Source organism: Equus asinus, chromosome 12 (assembly GCF_041296235.1).
Source record: "Equus asinus isolate D_3611 breed Donkey chromosome 12, EquAss-T2T_v2, whole genome shotgun sequence".
NCBI lineage: Eukaryota > Metazoa > Chordata > Mammalia > Perissodactyla > Equidae > Equus > Equus asinus.
Genome location: NC_091801.1, coordinates 47779473 through 47804807, shown reverse-complemented (window position 1 = coordinate 47804807; position 25335 = coordinate 47779473). Strand labels below are relative to the sequence as shown.

The following is a 25335-nucleotide window of genomic DNA, read 5'->3' as shown; positions in this document are numbered from 1 at the left end:
AAATAACTAAGTTATTCCACCTGACAAATGGAGAAGAATTTGAAATTCCTTTGGTCAGGAGATCAAACAGGGACAAAAAAGAGCCTGGGAGAGAAACCTCTTCTGGCAGCGTTGCTAAGTAAGAATTTTAAAGCACAAAAATGTCTAAGAGACTAATAGAGATTTAAAAATTGTTTGATACAGGGTGTCCCAGTACCACATTTGCCCTTAGTAGGAAATCTTCAGCAAACTCTACTTTATTCTTTAATGCTATTATGTAACTGGATACTATAAGACAATTAAAAGAAGTGAAGAATTTTAAGTCTATTTCAGAGATAGGGTCCCATACATGGTTCCAGGAACACAGCAGCATAAGAAACCAGGAAGGAAAACTCTATCTGGAAAACAGCAGAGACTGGAAGCCAGGCCATAGAATTTGGAAGTCCTACTCAGATATCAGTAACTGTAAGCTTTTACTGAGCACTTGTCATTTACTGAGCACTTGTCATCTGACAGACACTTTTTAAAGTGCTCATACATTAACTGATTTAATCCTCATAACCTTTTCAAAAAGATATTAAGTTTGTTTATGGCACTATCCCCCTCAATAGCTTGTAAAATACGAGAGAGGAGGCACCACCTATCTGTCTGGTTCAAATCTGTATTCTCTGTGTCTGTTACATGGCAAGTGCTCAATACATATTTGTTGAATAAATGGGACAGATATGGAGACAGATGGAAGATGAGGAAATAAGAAAAGAGTCTGGAGCTAGACAGCAAAGAGAGATGATTGATGAAAAAGTCAGCCTAGGTTTTAGGAATTAAAAAAAATAGATATCTTCAAAATGCTGTGCCAAGTAACTCCCTCATCTATAAAGATGCACATTATGTTTCAAGGCTTACTAGAGTTAACTTTATGTCTCTTTTGGATGTCTTAGAATATTGAGAAAGCTTTAAGGCACCAGGAAAAAGGTCTCATTTTACTTTTACCCTGGTTGCATTTTAATGATAATCCTAAATTGAAGAAGACACGAATAAATGGAAAGATACTCTGTGCTCATGGGTTAGAAGAATTAATACTCTTAAAACATCCATAGCACCCAAAGCAATCAACAGAGTCAATGCAGTTCCTATCAAATTTCCAATGGCATTTTTCAAAGAAATAGAATAAGCAAGTCTAAATTTTATATGGAACCACAAAGGACCCCAAATAGCCAAAGCAATCTTGAGAAAGAAAAATAAAGCTGGATGCATCATACTTCCTGATTTCAAACTACATCAGAAAGCTACAGTAACCAAAGCAGTATGGTATTAGCATAAAAACAGACACATAGATCAATGGAACAGAATAGAGAGTCCAGAAATAAACCCATGCATACAAGGTCAATTAATTTACGACAAAGAAGCCAAGAATACACAATGGGAAAAGGACAGTCTCCTCAATAAATTGTGTTTGGAAAAGTGGACAGCTACATGCAAAAGAATGACTCTAGAACCCTATGTTACTCCATACACAAAAATCAACTCAAAATGGATTAAAGATTTGAACATAAACCCTGAAACCATAAGACTCCTACAAGAAAATGTAGAGGGAAAGCTCCTTGACGTTGGCCTTGGCGACCACTTTTTCATCAAATTTTTTGATTTGACACCAAAAGCAAAGGAAATAAAAGCAAAAATAAACACATACAGCTAAATAAAACTAAAAAGCTTCTGCAAAGCAAAGGAAACAATCAACAAAGTGAAAAGGCAACCTATGGAATGGAAGAAAATACTTTCAAATCATGAAACTAATAATGGGTTAATACCCAAAATATAGAGAGAACTCATACAACTCAATAGCAAAAACCCAAACAATTCAACTAAAAAATGGGCAGAGGATCTGCATAGACACTTTTCCAAAGACAACATACAAAGGGTCAACAGGTATATGAAAGGATGCTCAACATCACTAGTCATCAAGAAAATGCAAATCAAAACCACGAGATTATCACCTCACACTTGTTAGGATGGTTATTATCAAAAAGACAAGAAATAACATGTGTTGGCAAAGACACGCAGAAAACGGAAGCCTTGTGCACTGTTGGTGGGAATGTAAATTTGTGCAGCCGCTAAGGAAAACAGTATGGAAGTTCTTCAAAAAGTTAAAAGTACAGAGCAACATGGTGGAGTGAGCAGTTTTCTTTGTCTCTCCTTCTTCGAACTACAACTAATTGAACATTCATTGATCAACAAAGGATACACACACAGCACCTCAGGATGCCTGAGAGACCCACGCTACTATACATCAGAAGGTGGATGGACTACACCCAAGGAAAAGGTGGAGATAGGTGAAAACTCCCTGGACCCCAGACAGCCTAGTACCTGCAAGCGACTCTCCCCCAGCTAACATGCTCATAGCACCACCACGGGACCAAGGGTTGGTGTGTGCATCAGTGGCGTGACTAGAAACAGGTGACTACAGCCCTAAGGCCCCCACGATTGCTCCTTAGTCCACTGGGAAAATCCATGGTCCCACAGCAGCCACAGGGAGTCTCTGGTTGGCCCTAGTGGAGAGGCCCCGCCCTCCAAACACAAAGGCTGGGTGGCCCTGGGGCAGAAGTGGCTTGGTCAGTTGAGCAACCCACTGGCTGCATTAAACATGCACAGCCCTGCTGTGGCCTGGAGGGGGTAAGTGAGATCCAGCAGGACCATGCAAGTGGGTGGAGACAACATGGAGCCCCCCGTGACTGCTCCTTGGTCCAGGGGGAAAATCCATGGTCCCACAACAGCTACAGGGAAAGTCTCTGGTTGGGCCTAGCAGAGAGGCCCTGCCCTCCAAACACAAAGGATGGGAGGCCCTGGGGCAGAAGTGGCTAGGCCAGTTGAGCAACTCGCCTGCTGCATTAAACACACACAGCCCTGCTGCAGCTCCAAGGGGGCAAGCGAGACCAGTGTGAGTGGGTAGTGACAATCCTGAGCCCCAGTGTGACTACTCCTTAGGCCAGGGGGAAAATCCATGGCCCCACAGCGGCCACAGGGAAAGACTCCAAGACTCTCATTGGCCTTAGTGGAGAGGCCCTGCACACCAAGCACAAAGACTGGGCAATCTAAGAGCAGAAGGGGTGTGGCTGAGTGAGCTAACCAATGGCTGCATTAGGTACCCATAGCTCTGCTGTGGCCCAGAGTGGACAAGTGAGATCCTGCGGGACCTGACGGTGGCAGAGCTACGAGTCCAGGTGAATCAGCTAAGCTCCTGGCTGCAGTGAAAGCCCATAACACTGCTGCAGACCCTAAGGAGGGAGTGTGTCTTGGTGGTGTGTGAGAGCAAGCACCAGCAACCCGAAGTCCCCTTGATATTATTCCCACAGCTGACAGGAGATCTCACAGTGCCACTGTGATCCCAAGGACAGGCCCAGGATCAGTCAGGAACAGCTGACAGTGATCCTGGTTGGTGTAGATTACAAGCTCCTGCCCCTCCCCCAACAGTGGAAGCGAGTGGAAGCAGTAACCAAACTCTATCTCTATGGAGAGGCACAAATCCTCACCATCAAGCAGCATGAAACAATAGATTAAATCTCCAGAACAGAACAAAAATGACAAGTACCCAGAAAACAATTCCAAAGACACAGAAATATACAACCTAAATGACAAAGAATTCAAAATAGCCATCATTAAAAAGCTCAGTGAGTTAAAAGAGAATCCAGATAGACAACAAGTTCAAGAGCTACATCACAAAAGAGCTGCATACTATAAAGAAGAAACAATCAGAAATGTTGGAGATGAAAAAGACAATGGAGATTAAGAAAAATCTGGACTCTCTGCACAATAGGGCTGATAATATGGAGGACAGAATTAGGAATTTGGAGGATAGGAATATATAAATGCTTCAGATAGAGGAGCAGAGAGAACTAAGACTAAAAAGAAATAAAGAAACTCTCCAAGAAATATCCGACTCAACTAGGAAATGCAACATAAGGATTATAGGATCCCAGAGGGAGACAGGAAGGAGAAGGGGGCAGAAAGCCTGTTCAAAGAAATAATGGCTAAGAACTTCCCACACCTGGGGAGAAAGATGTAAATCCATGTGACAGAAGCTAATAGATCTCCAACTTTATCAATGTAAAAAGACCAACCCCAAGGCATATAGCAGTGAAGCTTGCAAAAGTCAACAACAAAGAGAAAATATTAAGGGCAGCAAGGCAGAAGAAAATAACCTAGAAAGGAACTCCCAACAGACTGTCAGAAGATTTCTCAGCAGATACCTTACAGGCTAGGAGAGTGGAATGATATATTCAAAACTCTGAAGGACAAAAACTAGCAGCCAAGAATACTCTATCCAGTGAAAATATCCTTCAGATATGATGGAGATATAGAAACTTTCCCAGATAAACAAAAGTTAAGGGAGTTCATTGCCACAAGACCCCCCTACAAGAAATGCTCAGGAAGACCCTCATACCTGAAAGAAAAAAAAAAGGAAAGGGGTTACAAAACCCAGAGCAAAGGAGATAAGCAGAAAGACAAAAGCAGAAAATTGTAGCTCTCCTTCAGAACAGGTTAGCAAATGCTTAAGTATAACATTAAAGAAAAAGGAAGAGAAACACCAAGAATAAATATAATCTTGTGATTTTAACCACAAACTCACAACACAGGAAAGAAAGAAAAAAAAGGATGTAACAATAACAACCTCAAAGGGGAAAAGGGAAGGGATGGAACAGCTTAATCTAAGGAAATAAAAGGCTATCAGAAAATGGACTACCTCATCTATGAGATGTTTTATACAAACCACATGGTAACCAATAAACAAATAACTAGAATAGAGACACAAATTATGAATACGAAGAAAACCAACATAGAAAACTACCTACCTGAAAAGGTAGTCCAAAATTCATGGGACGAGAAAGAAAGGAAATGCATGAGAATGGGAAAACAAGTGATAAAAAGGAACATTAGGCCCCCACATTTCAATAATCACTCTAAATGTAAATGGATTGAACTCTCCAATCAAAAGACACAGAGTGGCAGGATGGACTAAAGAACAAGACCCAACAATATGCTGCCTTCAGGAAACACACTTTAGTCCCAAAGACAAACACAAACTCAGAGTGAAGGGATGGAAGATGATACTCCAAGCTAATAGTCAACATAATCAAGCAGGTGTCACCATACTTATATCAGACAAAGTGGACTTCAAGGAAAAACAGGGAAAGAGAGACAAAGAGGGGCAGTATACAATGATAAAAGTGACATTCCACCAAGAAGAGATAACACTTCTAAATATATATGCACCCAACACAGGAGCACCAAAGTACGTAAAGCAACTATTAACAAACCTAAAAGGAGATATCAACAACAATACAATAATAGTAGGGGACCTCAACACCCCACTAACACCAATGGATAGATCTTCCAGACAGAAAGTCAACAAGGAAATTGTAGAATTAAATGAAAAACTAGACCACATGGACTAAATAGATATATATGGAAGACTCCATCCAAAAACAGCAGGTTACACATTCTTCTCAAGTGCACATAGAACATTGTGAAGGACAGACCATATGTTGGGAAACAAAGTAAACCTCAACAAATTCAAGAGGATTGGAATAATATCAAGCATCTCTTCTGGCCATAATGCTATGAAACTAGAAATCAATTACAAGAATAAAGGTGGGAAAGAGGCAAAGATGTGGAGATTAAATAATATGCTAACGAAAAATCAGTGGATCATTGAAGAAATTAAAGGAGAAATCAAACATTATCTGGAGACAAATGAAAATGATAACATGTCATACCAACTCAGTTGGGATGCAGCAAAAGCAGTCCTAAGAGGGAAATTCATCACAATACAGGTTTACCTCAATCAACAAGAAAAATCTCAGATAAGCAGTCTCAAACTACACATAACAGAATTAGAAAAAGAAGAACAAACAAAACCCAAAGTCAGTAGAAGGAGGGAAATAATAAAAATTAGAGTAGAAATAAATGAAACTGAAACAAAAACGACAGTAGAAAGGATCAATGAAACAAGAGCTGGTTCTTTGAGAAGATAAAATTGACAAACCCTTAGCCAGACTCACTAGGAAATAAAGGGAGAAGATTTGAATAAATAAAATTAGAAATGAAAGAGGAGAAATCACAATGGACACCACAGAAATAGAAAGAATTATAAGAGAATGCTATGAAAAACTGTATGCCAACAAATTGGACAACCTAGAAGAAATAGGCAAGTTCTTAGACTCTTACAACTCCCCAAAACAGAATCAGTAAGAAATAGAGAATCTGAATCTACCAATCACAAGAGATTGAAACAGTAATCAAAAACCTCCCCTAAAATAAAAGTCCAGGACCAGATGGCTTCTCTGGAGAATTCTACCAAACATTCAAAGAAGATTTAATATCTATTTTTCTCAAACTATTCCAGAAAATTGAGGAAGATGGAGCACTTCCTAGCACATTCTACAAAGCCAACATCACCCTGTTCCCAAAACCACACAAGGACAACACAAAGAAGGAAAACTACAGGACAATATTGCTGATGAACATAGATGCAAAAATCCTCAACAAAATTTTGGCAAACTGAATACAGCAACACATTAAAAAGATCACACACCATGACCAAGTGGGATTTATACCAGAGACACAGGGATGGTTCAACATCCACAAGTCAATCAATGTGATACAACACATTAACAAAATGAGAAACAAAAACCACATGATCATCTCAATAGACACAGATAAAGCATTTGACAAGATCCAACATCCATTTATGATAAAAACTTTCAATAAAATAGGTATAGAAGGAAAGTATTTCAACATAATAAAGCCCATATATGACAAACCCACAGCCAACATCATACTCAATGGGGAAAAACTGAACACCACCCCTGTGAGAACAGGAACAAGACAAGGCTGTCCACTCTCACCACTCATATTAAACACGGTACTGGAGGTTTTGGCCAGAGCAGGAAAAAGAAATAAAAGGAATCCAAATGTGCAGTGAAAAGTGAAACTCTCACTGTTTGCAGAGGTCATGATCTTATATCCAGAAAAACCCCAAAGAATCCATTGGAAAACTATTAGAAATAATCAACAACTACAGCAAAGTTGCAGGGTATAAAACCAACTTACATAAATCAGTGGCATTTCTATAGTCTAACAACTAACAGAAAGAGAACTCATGAACACAACCCCATTCACAACTGCAACAAAAAGAATAAAACATCTCGGAATAAATTTAACCAAGAGAGTGAAAGATCTATACAATGAAAACTACAGGACTTTCCTGAAAGAAATTGATGATGACACAAAGAGAGGGAAAGACATTCCATGCACATGGATTGGAAGAATAAACATGGTTAAAATGTCCATACTACCTAAAGCAATCTACAGATTCAACATATCCCAATCAGAATCCCAATGACATTCTTCACACAAATAGAACAAAGAATCCTAAAATTCATATGGGGCAACAAAAGACCCCAAATTGCTAAAGCAATCCTGAGAAAAAAAGAACAAAGCTGAAGGCATCACAATCTCTGACTTCAAAACATACTACAAAGCTATAGTAATCAAAACAGCATGGTACTGGTACAAAAACAGGTGCACAGATCAATGGAACAGAATTGAAAGCACAAAAATAAACCACACATCTATGGACAGCTAATTTTCAACAAACGAGCTCAGGGCCTACAATGGAGAAAGGAAAGTCTCTTCAACAAATGGTGTTGGGAAAACTGGACAGCCCCATGTAAAAGAATGAAAATCGACCATTCTTTCATGCCATTCACAAAAATAAACTCAAAATGGATCAACGACTTAAAGGTAAGACCTTAAAGACTTCTATAAGAAAATATAGGCAGTACACTCTGACATCAGTCTTAAAAGGATCTTTTCAGACACCATGTCTTCTCAGACAAGGGAAACAACAGAAAGAACAAACAAGTGGGACTTCATCAGACTAAAGAGCTTCTTCAATGCAAGGGAAAACAGGATTGAAACAAAAAAACAACCCACCAATTGGGAAAAAATATTTGCAAATCATATATCCAACAAAAGGTTAATCTCCATAATATACAAAGAGTTCACACAACTCAACAACAAAAAAATTAAACAACCTGGTCAAAAAATGGGCAGGGAACATGAATAGACATTTCTCCAAAGAAGATATACAGATGGCCAATAGGAACACGAAGAGATGCTCATTGTCACTGATCATCAGGGAAATGCAAATAAAAACTACACTAAGATATCACCTTATACACATTAGAATGGCTAAAATAACCAAAACAAAAAATAGCAAATGTTGGAGAGGTTGTGGAGAAAAAGGAACCCTCATACACTGCTGGTAGGAATGCAAATTGGTGCAGCCACTGTGGAAAACAGTATGGAGATTCTTCAAAAGATTAAAAATAGAAATACCATATGACCCAGCCATCCCACTACTGGGTGTCTATCCAAAGAATTTGAAATCAGCAATTCAAAAAGACCATGAATGTTCATTGCAGCATTATTTATAATAGTCAAACCTGGAAGCAACCTTAGTGCCCATCAACTGATGACTGGATAAAGAAGCTATGGTATATATATATATACAATGGAATGCTACTCAGCCAGAAAAAAGGATAAAATTGTCCCATTCACAACATGGATGGACCTTGAGGGTATTATGTTGAGTGAAATAAGCCAGATAGAGAAAGAAAATCTCTGTATGACTCCACTCATATTTGGAAATTAAACACGTGGACAAAGAGAACAGATTAGTGGTTACCAAGGGAAAGGGGGGGTGGGCACAAAGGGTGAAGTGGTGCACCTACAATATGACTGACAAATAATAATGTACATCTGAAATTTCACAAGGTTGTAAACTATCATAATCTCAATAAAAAGTAAAAAAAAAAAAGACTGTGAAACTAAAAAAAAAAAAAGTTAAAAATAGAACTACCATATGATCCAGCAATTCCACTTCCGGGTATATATCTCACAGAAATGAAATCACTATCTCAAAGAGATATCTGAACCCCCATGTTCATGCAGCATTATTTACAGTAGCCAAGACACAGAAACAACCTAAGTGTCCACTGTTGAATGAATGGACACAGAAAATGTCATACACACACACATGTGCACGTGCGTGTGCATGTGTGCGTACACTGGAATATTATTTATCCATAAAAAAGAAGGAAATCCTCCCATTTGGGACAACATGGATGGACCTTGAGGGTATTATGCTAAGTCAGACAAAGACAAATACTATATAATCTCACTTACATGTGGAATCTAAAAAAAACCAAACTCATGGATACAGACACCAGATTGGTGGTTGCTAGAAGCAGTAGCTGAGGGCGTCAGCAAAATGGCTGAAGGTGGTCAAAGGGTACAAATTTGTAGAAAGAAGATAAATAGGTTGTGGAAATGTAATGTACAGCATGGTGACCAAAGTTAACAATACTGCATCATATATTTGAATGTTGCTAAAAGAGGAGATCTTAAAAGTTCTCATCATGAGAAAAAAATTTGTAATTGTGTGTCATAATGGATTTTAACTAAAGTTATTGTAGTAATCATTTTGCAATATATACATATATCAAATCATCATGTTGTACACCTAAAACTAATAAATGTTATGTCAATTATAACTCAATAAAACTGGAAAATATCATAATCCTGAGTAATTATTTAAAAGGTTAGATTTTGTGCCATATTTCCTGTTTAAGAAGGCAAAGAAATATCTACTATATATGTTGTATATATGTATGTGTATACACATACAATATAGTAAAATATTTCCATTAAAATAAAAGGTTTGAAGTATAAAACCTTAGTATATAGGAAACTTTATTCTTTGTAGTTTATTCCATCACGAATCTAAATAAGTGCTTTCAAAAAATTATGGTTTTAACAGGAATTTACAACTCCAGAGTGATAACCAAGCAATACCAAAAATAAAGAGCAAGAGAAAAATAATTTCACGGGAGTTGTGAGGACAAGTCAAAAAAAAAAAAGACAAAGAAATAAAAGCAAGCTTTAATTGAAAACATGGTCTTCATAACCACCAGAGTCAAACGGAATTAATATAAAAATTTTAATTAAAAGTCAAAGTTGTTTTCTATAGTAGGACATAGACAATGAGTCATTAAATTCCATTCTTGCTTAAACTATCCTGACTTGGTTTCTGTTGCTTGCAACCAAAGAATATCAAGGCATATTTACATCTGAATACCATCCTCTCTCTGCTGTCTTTCTCAAATAATTTTTTAAAAAACACTGTAGATTTGTTGTGTCAATTCTTCATTTTCTCTTTAGTCCTTAAGTTACCATTATCTGACTTGTGTTGACATCATTCTTCTGAAAGTATTATGATAAGAAACCAATCACCTAAAATTGTCAAATTCCTTTCACACCTTTAAGTCCTTATCTTATTGGGCATCTCTGCTATATTTAAGATGATCTAATCATTTGCCTTCTAAGATATTATTTCCTCATGGCTTTTCCTTTATTTCCACTACCTTTTATTTTAATTTTTTTCTTTTTAGGAAGATTAGCCCTGAGCTAATATCTGTGCCCATCTTCCTCCATTTTATATGTGGGACGCCTGCCACAGCATGGCTTGATAAGCAGTGTGTAGGATCACGCCCAGGATCCGAACCAGTGAATCCCGGGCCCAGAAGAAGAATGTGCAAACTTAACTAGTGCGCCACCAGGCTAGCCCCTACCCTACCTTTTATTTGCAGTTTCCATCACAGATTATTCCTTTCCTTCTCATCCAATAAACATTAGTGTTCCCCCCCTTTTCTATCTGGATTCCACTTATTTCTCACTATATAAGTGATGTTAGGAGATCACATCTTTTCTCCTGGTTTGTCCTGCTGTCATGATGTATCTCTAACAATGATCCTTCTTTTGAGCTCTAGACCCATATAAGCAACAGCTCATTAGATAATTTTACCTGAATGTCGCACAAGCACTTCACAATATGTCCCAACCTAAATTTGTCCTTCTCACCTTCCACAACAAAAACTGACCCTCTTTCTTAACTCACACTAACAATATTAACTATATAAATGTCTACATAGACCTCTAAGTTAGGAACCATGGAGCTATTCTACACATTTATTTCTCCTCTACTATCCATAACTAATCCAGTGACAAAGTTTTGCCAATTTTTTCTTAACTGTTTCTTTATTCTTCCCAGTATCTTCATCCCTATCATCACTACCCTGTTTTTTTTTATTTTTTATATTTTATTCTCTGTTTTGAGGAAGATTAGCCCCGAGCTAATATTCACTGCCAATCCTCTTTCTGCTGAGGAAGACTGGCCCTGAGATAACATCTGTGCCCATCTTCCTCTACTTTTTTGTGGGACACCTGCCACCACATGGCTTGCCAAGCTGTGCACAGGTCTGCCCCCCGGGATCTGGGATCTGAACCAGCAAACCCTGGGCTGCTGAAGTGGAACGTGTGAACTTAACCCCTGCGCCACCCTGCTGTCCCCCATCACGCTCCTGGTTTTGACAGTCATGTTTCTTTACAACTATAAGAGCTAATCATAATACCTAACTAATTTCCTTGCCTCTAGTTTTCCTACCTTCCCCTATGTGCCCTGCCCCCGCCACCAAATCCATCTTCTATATTTATCAAAAAACATTTACTGAACAAAAATGAGCTACATATAAAACAGTATTATCAGAGAAGGAGACTAGAAAGGAGTACAATGGGATGGTAGTATGGACTTGGGCATATTTCATATCTGGTTGAACATAAACGACTGAAGATATTTGTCTACGTTCTGAAACCAGCAAAATGACAGTGAGAAAGTGAAAAAGCATTATAGGGGCCGGCCTGGTGGCCCAGTGGTTAAGTTCGCACGTTCTGCTTCTCGGCTCGGGGGCTCGCTGTTTCGGATCCAGGTGTGGACCTGTGTACTGCTTGTCAAGCCATGCTGTGGTAGGCATCCCACACATAAAGTAGAGGAAGATGGGCACAGATGTTAGCTCAGGGTCAGTCTTCCTCAGCAAAAAAGAGGTGGATTGGTGGCAGATGTTAGCTCAGGGCTAACCTTCCCCAAAAGGAAATAAAAACCATTATAAATGAAAAAGGACTATGACAACAGGAGAGAACATGACAGCAGATAAGAAATACCACAAAATTTTTAAACATGAAAAGATAATAGATTCACAGCGAGTGACTGAGGCCCAGAGAGGTAAGCTATAAAAGATCGATTTGATTCATGGCATCCATTCTCAATAGGTTCTAATAAGTATGTTTGAAAAAGACCATGCAGAGTGACACTGAAACCAGGAGGACTAGTTGAAAACTGATAAAATGAATAAATAAACCTTCAGATTCTTTCTCCATCTATACACAGGTGTAAAGACAAAGAGTAAACTGCTCTTTACACATATGCATCAATTACTCAAATATTTTTACAAACAACCTTTAATATGAATAAAAAAATTGAATTTCATTCCTTAATTAGAAGTTAATATCTATAATTTTTAATACATAAAGAAGATTTAAATATCTTGAAATAATCTTTCCTCAGGTAAGGTTTGGCCAATGAAAAGAACCATACCGTTAAAAAATTGTTTCTACTTTAGGTTTCAATGTTGATTATACAGTCACTCTATATTCTCCTAGGGAGTATGAAAAATAGACTTTAGAAGCTTCTATTTGATTCTAGCTCTCTCCATCTGGTATGCAATTTTTTAAAAAGTTTAAAACAAACTTTTGCTATGCTAACTCAGTTTTAGAAGAAAAACTTCAGAGAATATAACATCGTATGCTTTAAAGATGGAGACTTCTGTAGTTCTTAAGTCATTCATAATGTATTTGAAAAACAAGATGAGAATAAAATAACTTATCATATGAAAAGGACAAACAGTAGAAGTTGGCATGAGTGTTTTAGGAATAAGAGAGATTTTAAATGAATATTGAAGAAATAAAGAATAGTAGGGCAGTATATGTTAGTCCTTTCATAAAGTCCATTAGAAAAAAGGAGGTATAATCATATCACAACATCTTTAAATTACTGAGGGATTCTATTTCCAGCAACATGTAGAGTTAGTGTCCTGAATGACCCTTGTAATAAAAACAAATAAAAATGATGAATATATTTATAAAATGTTTATATATAACATATATTATGAATAAATTTTATATAGATTGGTTAACACACACACGATATCTTCTTAAATTCATTAATGACTAATGATTAAATTCATTAATCTGGTGAAATTAAACATCCTTGTTCACAACTAAGGCTGATAAAAGATAAAGCCCTAGGCCTATTAGCAGTGTAGAACCTAACAGAAAATAAGGCTATATGCAAATGGCTACAATATGAAGGGTGAGGGTAACGTAAGGGTAAACTAGAAACAAAACTGCCCTGTTTTTCCCCTGTCTACATAACCCTACCACAAACTCTACCAGAAAACTGAACACTGAACAGAAGAACAAAAATACTCATAACCACAAGCCAGGACTCATAAGAAGTTGTAACTTGAATTTTATTATCTGAGTGGCATAAAAACCTCTAACCAACAATTTAGTTTCAAATGGTCCTAAAGTGGTAATTCTCCCAATATGTCAGAAGTAAACTGAAATGTGCACAGGAGGAATCTTTTGGTCTTCGAAAAATTTCTAGAGAGACATTGCCAAGGAAAGTAAGTAGATGCGCCACCCGCCCCCCCCAAAGGAAGGAACAAAGAAACAAAAATTGCACAAGGAATACGAGGCATAGTAGGCAAAAGTCAGCAGGAATTAGACAATAATATAAAATAAACGATTCATCTATCAAGAAAAAAAAGCCCTGAAAATTATTAGTAAAAAGCAAGGAGTTTCAGAAATCAATCAAAGTGAAAAGAATATCATAAGTAAAATTTTTAACTTAATACAGGGGCCAGCCCTGTGGCACAGTGATTAAGTCTGGCACGGTCTGCTTCAGTGGCCCAGGGTTGCAGGCTTGAATCTCAGGTGTGGACATATACCACTCATTAAGCCATTTTGTGGCCGCAACACACATGCAAAATAGAGGAAGACTGGCACAGATGTTAGCTCAGAGCTAATCTTCCTCAGCAAAAACCCCCAAAAAGTAACATATAAAGTGTTATAAAAGTTAAAAACGAGGAAAATTAATTTATGGATTTAGATGTCAAGTTTGCCTCTAAAGAAACAGTGGTTGGCAAGGGGCCAGAGAAAATCTCCTGGGTACTGATGATATTCTTGATCTTGATTCAGATGCTGGAAACACAGGTGGGTTTATTTCATAAAATGTATTAATCTGTACACTAAGAGTAGTGCAGTTTTCTGTACAATGTATTAGAATTCTATAAAGTTTATTAAAAAATTCAATTAACTTTAACAGCATATTAGACTCAATTAAAAAAAATAAATGAATTGGAGGATCCGATTAAAGAAACTGCTCAGAATGTAAGTCAGCAAGTTGAAGAAAAAAAATACAAAAGCACAAGAAGAGACCAAAAAAATACAGTAAAAAAGCAAAAAGGTCTAACGTACATAGAAAGAAGGCAGCAGAGGCAATATCTGGAGATAATGCCAAAAAAAGATGCAGAACTCATAAAAGACACCAGTACTAAACCTTTAATAGACAAAGATCAAACAGATTCTTAAAGCCGCCAGAGAGAAAGGGCAAAAAAACTTTATGGAAACACAAACTAACAGTGGATCTCTCAAAAGGACAATGAAAAGCAAGAGTTAGCACAACAGTATCTTTAATGGGCCAAACAAAAATAACTACCAACAAGAAATTGTATACCCAGCAAAATATCTTTCGAAAGGGAAGGCAAAATAAAGACATTTTCAAATAAACAAGTCTGCTAACAGACTTCATCACAAAAAGGCAGAAGGAAAATAATTTGAGATAGAAGAAAGGATTGAGCTGTGAGAAGGAATGACTAGTAAGGCACTAATATATGAATCAGCAAATATGGTCCATGACCAAAACCAGTGGACTATCAGATTTTGTGAATAAAGTTCTACTGGAATACAGTCACATGTATTCACTGATATACTGTCTATGGCTGCTTCTGCACTACAAAGTAGAATTGAGTAGTTGTGACGGAAACCATATAGCTGATAAAACTGAAAATATTTACTATCTGGCCCTTTACTGAATAACTTGTCCAAACCTTGCCCTAGTTACATATATGCAATATATCAACAATATAAATAAGCAATTATTTTTTAAATGATAATATCTTATGAAGTGTAAAGAATAAAAGATAGAATTACATATACAATAATAATAACTGGTTAATCTGGAGAGGATGATTAAAGTATTTTAAGGCTTATAGCCAGAGCAATCAAGGAAGGAAAAGAAATAAAAGGGATCTAAATTAGAAAAGAAGTGAAACAGTCATTATTTGTAGATGTGATTTTTTTTTTAAAAGATTTTATTTTTTCCTTTTTCTCCCCAAGTCTCACCAGTACATAGTTGTATATTCTTCGTTGTGGGTCCTTCTAGTTGTGGCATGTGGGACACTGCCTCAGCGTGGCCTGGTGAGCAGTGCCATGTCCACGCCCAGGATTCGAACCAACGAAACACTGGGCCACCTGCACCAGAGCATGCGAACTTAACCACTCCACCATGGGGCCAGCCCCAGATGTGATTTTATATACATAGAAACTTTTCAAAAGAACAAATGAATAGAGGATACAAAGTCAACATACAAAAATCAATTGAGTTTCTATACACTAACAACAAAGAGGCAGAAAGAGAAATTAAAATACAATCCTATTTACAATTGCAACAAAAAGAATGAAATACCTAGGAATAAACTTAACCAAAGAGGGGAAAGATCTGCACACTGAAAACTATAAAAGATTGTTGAAAGAAACTGAAGTAGACACAAAGAAATGGAAAGATATTCCGTCTCTTAGACTGGAAGAATTAACATAGTTAAAATGTCCATACTTCCCAAAGCAATCTACAGATTCAATGATATCCCTATCAATGTTTCAATGACATTTTTCACAGAAATAGAACAAAAAAATCCTAAAATGTATATGGAACAACAAAAGACCACAAATAACCAAAGCAATCCTGAGAAAAAGGAACAAAGCTGGAGGTATCACACTCCCTGATCTCAAAATATACTACAAAGCCATACTAACCAACACAGCATGGTGCTGGCACAAAAACAGACACACAGATCAACGGAACAGAATCGAGAGCCCAGAAATAAACGCACACGTCTATGAACAGCTAATTTTGACAAGGAGCCAAGAACATACAATGGAGAAAGGAAAGTCTTTTCGATAAATGGTGTTGTGAAAACTGGACAGCCACATCCAAAAGAATGAAAGCAGACCATCACCTTACACCATACACAAAAATTAACTCAAAATGGATTAAAGACTTGTACATAAGAACTGAAACCATGAAACTTGTAGAAGAAAACATAGGCAGTACACTCTTCAATATGGGTCTTAACACCATATTTACAAGTACCATGCCTGTTTGGGCAAGAGAAACAATATAAAACATAAACAAATGGGACGACATCAAACGAAAAAGCTTCTGAACAGCAAAGGAAACCATCAACAAAACGAAAAGACAACCTAAGAATTGGGAGAAGATATTTGCAAATCATACATCAGATAACAGGTTACTATCCAAAATATACAAAGAATTCATACACCTCAACAACAAAAAAACTAACAATCCAATTAAAAAATGGACAAAAGATCTAAGCAGATATTTCTCCAAAGATATACAGATGGACAACAGGCAAGTGAAAGGGTGTTCAACATCATTAACTATCAGAGAAATGCAAATCAAAACAACAATAAGATAGCACCTCACTCCCATGAGAATGGCTATAATTAACAAGACAGGAAACAAAAGTGTTAGAGAGGATATGGAGAGAAGGGAATCCTCATACACTGCTGGTGAGAGTGCAAGGTGGTGCTGCCACTATGGAAAACAGTATGGAGACTCCTCAAAAAATTAAGAACAGATCTACCATATGATCCAACTATTCCGTGGCTGGGTATTTATCCAAAGAACATGAAAACACAAATGCATAAAGATACATGTACCCATATGTTCAGTGCAGCATTATTCACAATAGCCAAGACTTGGAACCAACCTAGGTGCCCATCAAGAGACAAATGGATAAAGATGTGGTATATACACACAATGGAACACTACTTGGCTGTAAGAAAGAATGAAATCCGGCCTTTTATGACAATATGGATGGACCTTGAGGGTATTATGCTAAGTGAAATAAGTCAGAGGGAGAAAGTCAAATATGATCTCACTTATAAGTAGAAGATACAAACAACAACAAACAATCACATAAAGACAGAGATTGGATTGGTGGTTAACAGAGGGGAAGAGAGGAGCAGGGAGGGCAAAAGGGGTGATTTAGGCACATGTGTGTAGTGATGGATGGTCATTAGTCTTTGGGTGGTGAACATGATGTAATCTATGCAGAAATCAAAATATACAACGATGTACACCTGAGATTTATATAATGTTACAAACCAATGTTACCGCAATAAAAAAAATAATAATAACTGGTTAATCTGGAGAGGATAATTAAAGTCTTTTAAGGCTTGTGTGCTGTTCAGGAGCAGAGTAAATAAAGTAAATGTGCATCTTAATATTTCCAGGACCAGAGTTTACTTTGTGGAAAGAGCATTAATTTCTAAAACTAAAAAAACAGAATAGTTAGTGAGTAATTTCCAATATAGCAGGGGAAAAACTGGAATTAAAAATATACTATGAAAGAAACAATCAAGATAATGAAAAGATAACCCATAGAATGGGAGAAAAAAATTTGCAAATCACATTTCTAATAAGGGTCTAATATCCAGAATATATAAAGAATTTCTACAACTCAACAAGAGGAAGACAAATAACCCAACTAAAAATTGGGCGAAGGATTTGAGTAGAAAAAGAAAATACAAAATAAGGTCCATAAACGGCCAACGAGCACATGAAAAGATGCTCAACATCATTAGACATACAGGAAATTCAAAACAAAACTAAAAGATACCACGTCAAACCCACTGGGATGGTTAGAATCAAACGACAGACAAAAACATATAGTGACACAGATGTGCATAAATTATAACCTTCATACATTGACGTAGGACTGTAAAATGGCAAGGACATTTTGGAAAACAATCTGTTAATTCCTCAAAATCCTAACCACAGAGTTACCACATGACCCAAAATCTCTACTCCTAGGTATATATCTAAGAGACATTAAAACATACATCCATGAAAAACATGCACAGGAATGATCGTAGCAGCATTATTCAAAAAAGCCAAAAAGTGGAAATGACTCAAATGTCCATCAACTGATGAATGGATAAAGAAAATGTGGTATATCCACAAAATGGATTATTATTCAGCCATAAAAAGGAATGAAGACATACATGCTATAATAAAAATCAACCTTGAAAATACTGTGGTTAAGTGAAAGAAGGCAGTCATGAAAGACCACATATTGTGGTATTCCATTCATATGAAATATGTAGAATAGGCAAATTCATAAAGAGAGGAAGATTACTGGTTACTAGGGGCTGAGGAGAAGGGGGAATGAGGAGTAACTGCTAACGGTCTAACAATTGTTTGAAGGGCAACAAACAAAACCAGTCTAACATTTAATAGTGATGATGGTTGCACAAAACTGTAAATATACTAAAAGTTATCTAATCGTATATCTTAAAAGGAAGAATTTTATAATATACAAGTTAGATCCTAAAAAGTTACTATACAAATATTGAGTTTTAACAAAAAATCAAGGTAGAGACCATTTTAATCTCACAAAAATTATTCCAAAGTTAAAACAACAAAAAAAGAGGGAGAACCACTCAGCTCACTTTATGAGGTCAGCATATCCTTAATATGATACACAGTGCAATTGTGATAATAAAGAATTCCCTATAACCAAAAGTGAATAGCAAAAAATGGATATGTCCAATATGCTAGAGAAAGGATCCTTGTACCAAGGATCACACAAGAAGAATTCTAAGTAAGTTCCTTCCAAACCTTAGAATTCTACGATTTTATGATAATGTTATTCATATTATTAAATATTAATATTAATTTCTGGCAGTAAAATCACGTTTACTTCTGACAAATCTAGGAAAACTAGATTTCAATGTAAATTTCAACACAGAGAAAAGGAGAGAGAAATAAACATAAAGCCAAAGTTAAGAGTTGTGCAGACTGTATCTGCTTTTCAATAACAGTGTGCAATAATCTGAATGATATCAGGATTCAAATACTTACATCATAATAATATGAACAAGGTGTTGACCTGTTTAGCACTGTCAAAAATTTGAGCCTTGTTATTAAAATATAGATTCACATTATTTATTTTGCGACTCAAAACTTCTCCAGGTTCACATATTGTTTGAAATGAATATGTCAAAGTTCAAAAGGGTATGAATTTGCAACTGAAAACACTGCAATATTAGAAATCAAGTATATATATTAAAGAAAGAGTCATGGCTCCAGTTTTCACATAATTACTTACTTTATTTAAATAAATGAGAAATCTAGAAATATACTATGCTTGATGTAAATAATATAATTATTTGATTATTTATATATGTTATAATACATCCACTCATAACTCAAGTGGCTTAAATTAAAATCTACATATAATTCTTCGTTCAGCCTAATACAAACATCTGAACCCAACTTTCTTCCAAACAATTTTATCTATGCTTAGCATTTTAGTAATTGTTCTATGTTGCACATGATCTTTTATAGATAGTCTTCATTTATATATAGATATGAATATGATTAAAAGGTGTGGATGTCAATAAACAGCATCACTTAGTTCACTTACATTTAGGTCTCTCCTTTTAGATCTACTTTGTAGATCACTTAGTTCATTTTCATGTAGAGCTTTCAAGGAGAAGACTGATTTACAGATGCATTGGCATATTATTAATAGTAAAACTATCAATACAAAATATAATAACCACAGGAAGAATTTTTTTAAATGTACCTTCTTCAAGAATGGGTCGTGGGATGACAAAAGGAATCTCCTGCAGGGGTTCCATATACTTGTGGCCAGCACTAATAATCTTTATTTGAGGCAAACAGAGGACAAGTGTTCCTGGCATGCTGGTTTGTCCGTGGTACCAGCTTCTCACTGTTCCAGGAATGTCACCAGATACAATTGTACTCGGGGAAGGCAGGCTATTGTTTGGAATGAACACACAACAAGATTGTACTTCAAGCTAGAAAAGAAAAGCAGAATTAAAATATTTCGATCAGACTTCATTTGAGAGTAAACATACCCTCAAACACTTAATATCTTTTCGAGAACAAACAGGCAAGCCAAAAAAGAAAATGTCCCATACTTATGTCTCTACGAGTTACTTTTACCAAAGAACACAACAAATACTTTAAAAGGTGTTGTTTCTTGCTATGAATTTGATCAAAAGAGCACAGTGACTTGAGAAGAAAACATATCTGCCTTTCCATAGTTCTTTCCAAGAAATAGGATTGAGTTAGAAAATGTGCTGGCAAAAAAAGGTGAGAAAATCCTCCTCCTTTCGCAGTTCATTAGATTTTGTTAACACCAGCTAAGGCCTTAGAACTGACTAGCATTTTATTGCCTTTCCTTAAAAAAAAAAAAAAAAAGCAAAACAAAAAACCCCATAAACAGCTATTTCCACACGAATTTGGATCTTCCTTTTTCACCTTATAGACTAAAACAGAAGAAAAAAATGTTTAACATGTTCAGGTTATATCTCTAGACAAACAGTAAAGGAGAACATGTTTATATTACCTACTTTCTCTTTTTTATATACATGTATATTAAGATTTAAATGTGTATGTGTATGTGTGAATATATATACATATATACAAGGTTCGCTGTATTTAAACAGATGTATGGTAACGAAGGTAATTCAGAAGACAAAAATCAGTGTTATTCCTTGCTTTTATCATGCTTCAAATTATTACCTAAATTGTGGTTTCATGCGAAAGTTTTATGCTTCCCTATCCCCAGTGTAATAACTTAGGTTGCCAGGCCCTTACAGAGTTAAAATAAGACTACCCAAGACCAAATCAAAAATTGAATCCATTAAGAGTTCTTAGTTCAAAACCAATGTAGGTTAAAGTCTATTAGTCTTCGTTGGCTTTTACAAGGTAACAGTCTATACCTGGCTAGTAAAGTGCCCAAACAGCCTACCACACTTGAATTATTTTTAAAAAAATAAGAAATATTTGGCATACAAACGTATTATCTGAAAGTGTAATAAAAACTAAAATTTGTTTGCCTGATAAATGCTTGGATATTCTAGCAAACTATATTCCTTAGTGAGACCTTAATACGTAACAGGTCTGGAATTCCTTGAAACAATAAATAATTTGCCAGCCGTATAAATAAGCAACTTTATTCATCTTTGCTTCAACATGTCTGTGCATAGACAAACTTCTGAATTCAGTGAAAATAATCTAAGTAAAATTCTGCAAAAATAAATACACTGGTTCATAGAGTATGAACTTACTTTTTAGTTCTACAATTTTATCTCGCAGCTTAGATAATTTAAGCACGTATACGCTAAAAAATTCATTGATCTAAGGTCACAACATTTTAAAATTCTGAAATAGAAGTGTCTATTGTCTTAGGTGTATTACAATTATGTTTTCAAATATTTAACATAATTCATTAGTGATGTTCAAGTGCACAAGTTAAAGTGGTACCTTGAGATCATGGTTTTAAGGTCAAACTATGAAGAGTCATATTTAACATTTCATGTAGGTATTGATCCTATGTTGAAAAATGCTTTCAACAATGTGAGGTAATTAGTTTAATATGCCACAATTGAGAAGGAAATTTAAATTGCGTGAAAATTTGATAATATATTCCAAAATTCCACTAATTCTGAAATAACTTCATCAAGTTTAAACGACCTGAGCAATGTATACCGAATCCACACTGTATTAGCCTGAGATATATAACAAGTCTAAAAAATAAACTTTCTAAAATATGATATATGCTGAGAGGATTCCTTTAATGATAAGAACAAAAACATATACATAATCCAAATTGCTCAAACTTATTATAATGTTACACCTATTATATATAAAGCTATCATATAAATCGTTTTACACTTTTAAAATGACTGTTAAACTGTATGTCTAAAATTGTGGTTTTAATGTAAAATGTTGAGTGATTTATGTAAGTGAATATAAATCTGCAGCAGTAAATTTTGCATTAATGCACGGATCTGACAATCCAAGGGAAAGAAAATGAAGTAATCTGCCAGTAAGAAGTCCTCCAATCGGGGGTCAGATCATGTTCATGGAAACCATCTGGTTGGGACCCTCTGAGCCACACCAAACACAAATGATCTTTTAAAAAAATATCCTATTCATTAATGCATCACAGCTGCACTGAGTGTTACTTCATTTTTCCATGGCAACATCCTTTCTGTTTCAAGGATCTAATTTCAGTTTTGGTAGCAACATGTTCTTTTGCCAATATTGAACACATTCATGTGTTAAAGTGAAGGGATTATTACAAATTCTTGAAGTAGAACCACCTCTATTTTGATTCCTATTAGGTCAAGGGTTACATATCTAAGTGAGATATACTAAGGATAAACCAATAAAGTAGAAATTATTTGGTGTTCTTATTTTAATAAATGAAAAGATTGTCACGCATTTTTTTTTTCTGAAGTTTCAAGTGCCATTTGAAAAGCTATGTGCCGTTGTGTTCCCTCCGTGCCCCATATGTAAGGTTTGGTAAACTGGGATTTTTCTAATTCGGGGGCTCTCTACCTGTAATCACAACTCAGTTAAAAAGAAGAGACTAAGATAGGTTTCTTTTATACATTAATATAAGCATTTTAACTAGCCCACTGTCTATCATATAGAACACTTCATAAAAAAATGCTTTAAAATGTTGTACCACATTTTCTGCCCTTTTAAATAAGGTTGCTATTTCCTATTCCCAAATAACATGTTTTCCTTTTTTTAAAACTTGAAACTTTAATGATAATTACACTATTTTGCAAAATTTCTACAGAATGAAATGTTCTCTGTATCAATGTATTTTATTCTTCAGGAAACAGTTTCAAATAAAATTTTAAAATGAGGAAACACTGCAGGTTGCATTTTCATTCATTTTTCTTTTCTTCATGCATTCTTTAATGTCTACCATGAACTGAGCTGAAAGTCAGGAATACAGAGACAAAAGACATAATCTTAGTGCTTAAAAAACGTGAAACAAAAGGGTTTTGAAATACTAATAGCCTTACAGAATTTTCACTAGAACATAAGGTCTATAATGCCAGACACTTTGCCTATTTTGTTCACTCTACAGTCTTAGGACATAGTACAGTACCTGGCATGTAGTAGGTACTAAATAAACAATTATTAAATAAATGATGTTAATAAAAATAATTGTTTAATGCGTGTTGTTCAGCATTTCATTCCACGGAGACAAACTAGGAGGGTAATTAATGAAATTGACTTGTCAGCTAGATGGGTTCAATTCCAGCTGTGGAACCTCTGACAAGTTACTTAATCTCTCCATGAGTTCAGTTTCCTGATCTGTAAATGGGGGAAAACTGGCTTTGACATTAAGATGTAACACATTAACTGCCGCCTAAATGTTTGCTAAATAAATAAAGTCAGTAAACATACACTGACTATCTATTATATGCCAGATCCAAACATTAGCCCTCATGGATTTATAAAAGATATTCACAGTCCTTTTATTGAAAAATGCTACTGCTTATGGTTTAATGACCTGTGTATACAGAGCCCACCAAAACAAGCAGTATATTAATTGCACTATAAAATATGTCCCAAATCACAGTTTTCCTATGCTACAAATTCTCAATACATTATGAAATATATTATGAAAACAGTTTAGCTATCTTCATATGTAGTAGAAATCTAAAGATACTCAATTTAGGGCATTAGTTAAAAACCTCAGAAGTAAACCTTGGTTCTCTTCTTTTCCAGAGTAAGTGTTATAAATCTCCACGCTTTCCCCATAAAAACTTGTCAAGGGAAGACACGAAAAAATTCCTAGATTTGTATTCCAGACTTCCTCCTTCTAAAAACTACCATGATATTGCTGTCACTTTCTCAATGTCTATAAATAAAAACATGGTCCTGTGTGCAAAATTTTAAGCATTAAATGCAAATAATTACATTTACAATTAAGGTGATTGACAGGTGCTCTGTGTAGCCTGAAATGTCTGTTCTTCAGAAGACTTCAGAAACTACAACAGGGGCCGGCCCCGTGGCGTATTGGTTAAGTTTGCACACTCGGCTTCAGTGGCCCAGGGTTTGCTGGTTCAGATCCTGGGTACAGACCTACACACGGCTCATCAAGCCATGCTTAGGCAGCATCCCACATAGAAGAACCAGAATGACCTACAACTAGGATCTACAACAATGTACTGGGGCTTTGGGGAGAAAAAAGAAAAAGAGGAAGGTTAGCAACAGATGTTAGCTCAGAGCCCATCTTCCTCATCAAAAAAAAAAAAGAGAGAGAGAGAGAAACTATAACAAACACCCAGGAAATGCCACTGGACAGCAACATGATCTTGAATGTAAAAGACAAGAAAACTGAGTTTGGCCAAAACCAGGGTAACACTCTCCTTTACTAGTGAATTCCAGGCCAGAGTATTCCTATTTTGTCAACTGCATGCCATGGCCAAGTACGTGCTTCTGAAATAAAAACGTAGCTTTTTGAAGTTTAATAGACAGGATCTTTGTTGATAAGAGAAAAGCTGCAAAGAATAATGGAGATTATGCTAATCTATTGTGAAAAGGCCCCCACACCAAGTTCATATTAAAAAAAACTGTTCAAGACTACATATAGTACTATAAAATAATCCATTACAAAGAAGTGTGGAAGTTCCTTTTTCTATTGAAAACAGGTTATAGCAAATACTATGTCCTTATGCAATGGTAGTCTTTCTATCATAAGTGAAAAAGAAAATGGACTTAGCAAATACCAACTTTGGCTCCAAAATCAACTTTCCGGAAACTCTGATTCTAAACACATTTACCTGCTCAAACTTCCACTAAAAGAATAATCCTTTGATGGCTTTAAGTTATGATGTTCTGTTTCATCTGACGGCAACTTCAGGGTTTTCTGTTTTACATTTTGGTTCATAAAACATCTTGGAAAATGGAAACTAGTTTTTAAAAAACTCAATTTTAGGGCCTAGATTTTAATCATTTATTCAGAACGTAGTTTTATCTTGAAACTTTTTCAGAATACATTAACATCTGGAAATGTTTAAATATATAGCATGTATAACACAGGATTGGGACTAAAGGTGAGGCAAGCAAGGTGCCTAGATAATATTCAAAATAAGCTATACAAAGATGAATCATTTAGTACTAGTGTAATC

At 35.8% G+C, this 25335-nt stretch overlaps 1 protein-coding gene across 11 annotated transcripts in view; it reads right to left on the bottom strand.

Moving 5' to 3' along the window:
• VPS13B (vacuolar protein sorting 13 homolog B) overlaps window positions 1-25335 on the bottom strand; it is a 781052-nt gene that overhangs the window by 388181 nt on the left and 367536 nt on the right. For all 11 annotated transcript variants that reach the window (XR_011493286.1, XM_044743909.2, XM_044743903.2 and 8 more), the window contains one exon: window positions 19950-20184. Coding sequence is in view for 10 of the 11 variants with exons in the window: in XM_044743909.2 (XP_044599844.2) it covers window positions 19950-20184 (235 nt within the window). In the remaining variant the exon portion in view is untranslated. The remainder of the gene's footprint in view (window positions 1-19949; window positions 20185-25335) is intronic.